Raw genomic sequence first — 7,961 nt, forward strand, 5'->3', positions numbered from 1 at the left:
AATATAATAGCTAAGAATGTGCCAAACCTGAGGAGAGATATAGACATCCAAGTTCACGAAGCTAATAGAGCACCCTATTATCTCAATGCAAAAAGACCTTGTACAAGGCATATTATAATGAAACTGTCAAAAATCAAAGATAAAGAGAATACCAAAAACAACTGGAGAAAAAGATTGTCACCTACAAAGGAACCCTTTGTAGAATTCCAGTAGATTTCTCAGCAGAAACCCTACAGTCCAGGAAAGAATGGAACGATATATTCAAAGTGTTGAAAAAAATTGCCGGTCAAGAATACTAAAGTTATCCTTCAGAAATGGAGAGAGAATTTCCCAGACAAACAAAAGCCGAGGGAGTTCCTAACCACTACATCTGCCTTGCAAGAAATGCTGAAAGGAATTCAAGCTAAAATGAAAAAGTATCAGTGACTTGAAAACATATGAAAATATAAAACAAACTGGTAAAGGTAAACAGTCATATTTAGAAAACTCCAACTATAATATGATAGTGTGTTAACCACTTAAGTATAGGATAAAGGTTAAAGGAAAAGATTATTAAAAATAAATCTAGCATTATAATTTGTTAGTGAATACACAATATAAAAATAGGTAAAATGTAGCATCAAAAATATAAAAGTAGGGAATGAAAGGTGGAACTTATGAATGTGAAAAAAGTTATCAGCTTAAAATGGATTGTTATATATTGAAGATGTTTTATATAAGCTCCATGATAACCTAAAAAGCAGAAACTTAGAGTAGGCTAACAAAAGATAGAGAAAGGGGAAACAGAGCATGGAAAAGCACCAGTTTATAAGGATAAGCTGAAACAAGGGAAAAAAGAAACAACTGGATTACAAGAGTGCCCATAAGCAATTAATAAGAGAATATTACCAAGTCCTTACATGTTAATAATTACTTTAAGTGTAAATGGGTTGAATTCATCAACAAAAGGCACAGAGTGACTAGATGGATTAAAAAAAAAATAACAGGCAAGTACATGCCGCCTGTAAGAGACTCACTACAGATTTAAGAACACACATAGGCTCAAAGTGATGGGATGAAAAAAGATATTCCATGCAAGAGGAAACCGAAAGGAAGCAGGTATAGCTCTGCTTCTATTAGATAAAGTAGATTTTAAGCCAAAAATAATAACAAGATACAAAGAAGGTCACTACATAATGATAATGGGATCAATTTGTGAAGAAAATGTAATAGTTATAAGTATATATGGAAGACCTAAATATATTAAGCAAGTGCTAACAGATCTGAAGGGAGAAACAGGCAACAGTACAACACTAGAACAAGATCAATACTCCATTTAAGCCATGGATGGATCATTCAGAGTATCAGAAAGGAAACATTGGACTTGAACCATATGTTAGATCAAACAGACATATACAGACTAAGACATATATAGAATATTGGAGAAGGAAATGGCAATCCACTCCAGTATTCTTGCCTGGGGAACCCCATGGACAGAGGAGCCTGGCAGGCTACAGCCCATGGGGTCACAAGAGTCGGATACGGCTTAGCGACTAAATCATCGTCCTCATATATAAAACAGACCATTCTATGGTAGCAGAATAACACTCCTCTCAAATGCAGAGTATTTTCTAAGATAGATAATTTGGTGGGAATAGTTTTATCTATCCTAGATCTATCACAGTTCTGGAGGGAGAAACAGGCTCTGGCATTGCAAGCAAATTCTTTACTGCTGAACCTCCGAGGAAGCGCCTGTACCTCCTAGTCTGCGAATAATTCTTTCTAGTGTTTTTTTCATTTCAGCTATTGTATTTTCAACTCTGATCAGTTCTTTTTATATTTTCTAGTTCTTTGTTGAAATTCTCACTATACTCCTCCATTGTTTTCTAAGTTCAGTGATCATTTTAATGACCATTGCTTTGAACTCTTTATTAGATAAATTACTTATCTCCATTTCATTAGGGTTTTTTTTTCCTTGGGGTCTTATCTCATTCTTTCCTTTGGTATCTCTAATTTTCTTGAAGAGTTCTCTAGTCTTTCCCATTCTATGTTGGGTGGTCTGAAATACCAGACCCGTATGCCGGTCTCCTGCAAAACCTGTATGTACATCAAGAAGCAACAGTTAGAACCAGACATGAAACAACAGAATGGTTCAAAACAGGGAAAGGAGTACATCAAGGCTGTATATTGTTATCCTGCTTATGTAGCTTCTATGCAGAGTACATCATGAGAAATAACGGGCTGGATGAAGCTCAAGCTGAAATCAAGATTTCGGGGAGAGATATTAATAACATCAGATATGCAGATGACACCACCCTAATGGCAGAAGTAAAGAGGAACTAAAGAGCCTCTTGATGAAGGGGAAAGAGGAGAGTGAAAAAGCTGGCTTAAAACTAGGGTAATGGGATCTGGTCCCATCACTTCATGGCAAATAGATGGGGAAACAATGGAAACAGTGACAGACTTTATTTTCTTGGGCTCCAAAATCACTGTGGAAGGTGACTGCAGCCATGAAATTAAATTAAGATGCTTAATCTTTGGGAGAAAAGCTATGACAAACCTAGACAGTGTATTAAAAAGTAGAGACATTACTTTGCTGACAAAGCTATGGTTTTTCCAGTAGTCATGTATGGATCTGAGAGCTGAACAATAAAAAAGGCTGAGCACTGAAGAATTGATGCCTTCGAATTGTGGTGTTGGAGAAGACTCTTGAGAGTTCCTTGGACTGCAAGGAGATCAAACCAGTCAGTCCTAAAGGAAATTAACCCTGAATATTCATTAGAAGGACTGATGTGGAAGTTGAAGCTCCAATACTTGGGCCACTGATGCGAAGAGATGGCTCATTGGAAAAGACCCTGATGTTGGGAAATATTGAAAGCAGGAGGAGAAGGGGACGACAGAGGACAAGATGGTTGGATGGCACCGCTGGCTCAAAGGACATGAGATTGAGCAAACTCTGGGAGGTAGTGAAGGATAGGGAAGGCTGGCATGCTGCAGTCCATGGGGTCGCAAAGAGTCGGGCACGACTGAGCGACTGAACAACAACAACAACATATCTCATTCTTTCATTTGGAACATACTCCTCATCTTTTCATTTTGTTTGACTTTGTTTGTCTATGAGATTAGGTGAAACATTACCTGTCCTGGTCTTCAAGGTGTGTGCTTCTGGGGAGCATCCCTTTCAGTCTGTGTGTGCTCAGTGGCTTTGGTGGGAGACCTGGATCTAAAATTAGCAAGGACCACAGCTTCTCCTGGCAGCCACCACCTTGGTGGGGATTAGAGCTAGACAGAGGGGCTGAAGTCAGAGTCTGGTGTAAGCCATGGATTCTCCTGTGGCATGATGGCGGTTGCTGCCTTGGTGGGGATATGATTGGGGCCAGAGGGGCTTAAACTGCAGCCTAGACAAAGCTGCATCTAGGCCGGAGACATGCTGGCAGTCACACACTGGCGGGGGGTTGGCAGAGAGGCTGTAGCTGGATACTGGGGTGGAATGTTCTGGGGCAATCTGGCAGGTTAGCCAGAGCACCAGGAACTTTTCAATCTTCTACCTTTGCACTGAGATGGACAGCAAGTGAGTCTGTGGTTGTGCTCTTCAAGAGCAGATCTCAGTTTTCTACAGCCTTCTGGTAAGCCCCCCTGGTTTTCTAAACCAGGAAATGGGGCTTTATCTTCCTGATGCTCAGTCTCAGGGTTGGGATGCCCAATGTGGGGCTGAACCCCTTTCTTTTTAGGGAGAATCCCTGAGCCTGTGATATTTTCTTCCTCCTCTGGGTTGCCCACTGTGGGTGTCGGTCCCAACTTGAGCACTTCTCTTCTACTAGACTCTGTGTGGCTCTTTGTTTGATCATAGAGTCATTCTTCTAGTCTTCAAGTTGTCCTCAGAGAAAATTGCTCTATTTGTATTTGTAATTTTGATGTGTTTGTGGGAGGAGGTGAGCTCGGTGTCTTCCTAATGTGCTATCTTGATTGCACCTTCTTTTACCATTTTGTATTTGAAGTTTAGTTCTTAACCTGATATATTAAACTTAGAACCAATATTTAGTCATGAGATAATTTATTATGTTTCCAATAATTATCAAATGGAAGTGCACAACTAGATAAAAACAAACAAAAAATTCGATTGCTTGAGAATTGACAGAACCCTCAAAGATCAGTTACATTTGTGTGAGGTGCACTGTTTGGTATTCACTTGAGAATGTGATAATGACCCTTGGTGCTTTTGAATTCACATTTGAATCTCGAGAATCTTCAGAGATTTATCCTCAAAGGCAAATAATGAGATAGCACAGGTGTTATATTACAACAAATGAGTTTGAATTTATTACTGCAAGATGAATGTGTTCTCACCTTAAGAGGTAAAATTTTTGGCTTTTGTAAGTTAATCAGTTATACTGACCTTAGCACGCATGCACATGCACACTTGCACTGATTTTTCAATACCCACTTGAGAACACTTTACTCTCTGAAGTTGTATCTGTACTTACAAGTCACAGCAGAGAAATTGGGCAGATGCTATCCAGCAGTAAATGTAGCAAATAACCTTCAGTGAAAGCCGCTAGTCATGTCCGACTCTTGGTGACCCCATGGACTATACAGTCCATGGAATTATCCAGGCCAGAATACTCGAGTGGGTGGCCATTCCCTTCTTTAGGGGAACTTCCCAACCCAGGAATCGAACCCAGGTCTCCCGTATTACAGGCGGATTCTTGACCAGATGAACCACTAGGGAAGCCAGCAAATAAGGTTAGTTGAATTAATCTAAGTTTCAATAGTCTGCTTAGTGTATGTGCTGTCCTGTGCTTAGCTGCTCAGTCGTGTCTGATTCTCTGAGACCCCACAGACTGTAGCCTGCCAGGCGCCTCTGTCCATGGGATTCTCCAGGAAAGAATACTGGGGTTGCCATACCCTGCTCCGGGGGATCTTCCCAGCCCAGAGATCCAGCCCAGGTCTCCCACATTGCAGGTGGATTCTTTACCACCTGAGCCACCAGGGAAGCCTGAGAATACTGGAGTGGGTAGCCTGTCCCTTCTCCAGGGGATCTTCCCTACCGCAGAATCAAACCAGGGTCTCCTAGTTTGATAACTAGGAGATAACTAGAGGTAACTAGATTCTTTACCAGCTGAGCTACCGGGGAAGCCCACTTAGTGTATAAATAGGCTTAATTCAAGTGATAATAATTCCTCATTTTTTCACCCATAAGACCAGAAAATTACATAGTCTTTCAATGTTATTTAAACTTGGTATTTAGCCAGTAAGTATTATACTATAAAATTCACTAACTTTAAGATGCTTTGAGGACTTACTGTTTGTAAATATCTTGGAAAAACTTCCTTTATTTATTGTTTGGAAGACTTACACTTAGAGGCAACCAGAGGCTTTAGACAAAGTTGGAAATATAAAGCCAAAAAACTTGCAGATGAGTTTCAACCTGGCAACTTGCTGGGTGAAACTGAATACACTTCTTATCTAAACTGGAAATTTATTCGGCAGTATATTGTGTTGAAACTAATGTTATTTGTTCTATTTTACTCCAATGAAACATCATGACATTAGGAAATAATCAGATTTCTTTGAATGTGTGTAGTTTAATTATGTCCTAGATATTGAACATGCAACATTTTTCATAGAGATTATATTGATGTTTCAAACTAACTGAGAATATTTAAATATAAATGTTAAATAAACATAATACATTTATAATAGCTGATTTCATTTATAACTTTAAGTTTCCTTTCCATTTCTTCTTTGTCCTATGAAGAAAATTGTGTTTCTTCTTTTAAAAACATGATCTTGTTTTATTGAGAGAAATTGTAAACTTTGTAATTAACTAGGTATCTCATGTATACTTCACCTTTCTGAAAGTAGGAAAGTAATTTGCTATCCACGCATATCCAAGAGACTTGACTTCATCGTTAAGTATTCTTTAATTTCATTTATAGCGTACTATATAGTTACTGAAGGAATGGACTGGATTCAAACTACCAAGATGAGAGTCACATCTTGATTTTACCACTTACTGTGCAAACTTAGCTGTTATATTGCCAAAGTCAGTTTCATCATCTATATATGAGATAAAAATACATATTATTTTATATAAATTAAAATAGAACTATATAGAAAATTATTAACCCAAGGCCTGCCATTTAGTAAATATTCAATAAATGTAAACTATTATATTATATAAGGAGAAAAAGATACAGATTATTTGAAGCAGGTTTTCCAGTGTTACTGCTGAAAACAATGTTTAGCATACAGAATATTCATTATATAAATAAATGAACTTTTCTACTCTAAAATTTATATAAAAATAAAAGAATATTTTTTTTTTACTCTAAGGTAAAAAAATTAGTCCAAACCCATCTTGAATAATTTATTTGTTTATTTTGATAATAACCTCTATGTGTATTAAGAACAAGGAAACCATCTAATTAAAATTTTCTTTAATGTAATGTTTCATCACAGGTTCATTACAATAGGAGCTACCTTATCTCATGGATTCCCTGGGGCATGGGAACGATACTGCAATGACAGGTTTCATTTTACTGGGCTTAACAAATGATCCAGTCCTTCGAATCATCCTCTTCATGATCATCCTCTGTATCTACCTGGTGACCATATGTGGGAATCTCAGCACAATTATTCTTATCAGAATCTCTTCTCAGCTCCATCATCCCATGTATTTTTTTTTGAGCCACTTGGCCTTTGCTGACATAGGTTATTCATCTTCTGTTACACCTAATATGCTTGTAAACTTCCTGGTGGAGACAAATACCATCTCCTATCCTGGATGTGCAGTCCAGCTTGGTTCTGTTGTTTTCTTTGGGTCATCTGAGTGCTTCCTTTTGGCTGCCATGGCATATGATCGCTTTGTGGCAATTTGCAGCCCGCTGCTTTATTCCACCAAAATGTCCACACAAGTTTATGTTCAGTTACTCACAGTGGCTTATGTAGCTGGTTTTCTCAATGCTTGCTCTTTTACTATTTGCTTCTATTTTTTACTCTTCTGTGGACCAAATCAAGTCAATCATTTTTTCTGTGATTTTGCTCCTTTGGTTGAACTCTCCTGTTCTGACACCAGTATCCCTGCAGTTATTCCCTCATTTACGGCCGGCTCCATCATTGTGGTCACAGTGACTGTCATAGCTGTATCCTACATCTACATCCTCATCACCATCCTCAGGATGCACTCCCCCGAGGGGCGCCACAAGGCCTTCTCCACCTGCACGTCCCACCTCACAGCAGTCACTCTGTTCTATGGGACCATCACGTTCATTTACGTGATGCCCAAGTCCAGCTACTCAACTGACCAGAACAAGGTGGTGTCTGTGTTCTACATGGTGGTGATCCCCATGTTGAACCCCCTCATCTACAGCCTCAGGAACAATGAGATTAAGGGGGCTCTGAAGAGAGAGCTTTGTTAAAAAACTCACTTCCTGCTCTGTGCATCCATTCTTCTCCTAAGTTCTTAGATCATTCTTAGGATCATTACTCTGAACTCTTTTTTGGTTAGATTGCCTATCTTCACACCATTTCCTCTGCAGTTTTATCTTGTTCTTTCATCTGAAACATATTCCTCTGCTGCCTCATTTCAAGCTGCTATTTATGTTTTTATATCTGTAGTACGTGTGTGTATGCTAAATTCCTTCAGTTGTGTCCGACTCTATGCAACCCTATGGATTATAGTCTGCCAGGCTTCTCTGTCCAAGGGATTTTCCCATGGGACTGGAGTGGGTTGTCATGCCCTCCTCCCGACTCAGGGGTCAAACCCATGTCTCTTATGTCTCCTGCATTGGCAGGCAGGTTCTTTATCACTAGTGCCTGCTGGGAAACCCATATCTGTGGTTGAACCTTGGAAACTGGCCCTCTGTAGGAAGCATCCTACACATCCCAGCAGTGCACTCTCCCCTCATTCCCCAAGCTATATGCTCTAGGAATCGCCCTAAGAGGGTTCTGTGGGTCCTTCTGTGGAGGGCCGACTATGC

At 39.4% G+C, this 7,961-nt stretch overlaps 1 protein-coding gene across 1 annotated transcript; it reads left to right on the top strand.

Annotated features, from left to right (window-relative positions):
* Positions 1-6,470: 6,470 nt before the first annotated feature.
* On the top strand, positions 6,471-7,400 carry LOC122450030 (olfactory receptor 478). The gene has a single exon (XM_043482164.1). It carries the CDS (start codon positions 6,471-6,473, stop codon positions 7,398-7,400), a length of 930 nt encoding a protein of 309 aa, XP_043338099.1.
* The last annotated feature ends 561 nt before the right edge of the window (positions 7,401-7,961 follow it).

The sequence above is a fragment of the Cervus canadensis genome, chromosome 11, assembly GCF_019320065.1.
Source record: "Cervus canadensis isolate Bull #8, Minnesota chromosome 11, ASM1932006v1, whole genome shotgun sequence".
NCBI classification, from domain to species: domain Eukaryota; kingdom Metazoa; phylum Chordata; class Mammalia; order Artiodactyla; family Cervidae; genus Cervus; species Cervus canadensis.

What these genes read in the sequence shown, in the direction of transcription:
- LOC122450030 (XM_043482164.1), top strand. Translation starts at nt 6,471, where the DNA reads ATGGATTCCCTGGGGCATGGGAACGATACTGCAATGACAGGTTTCATT.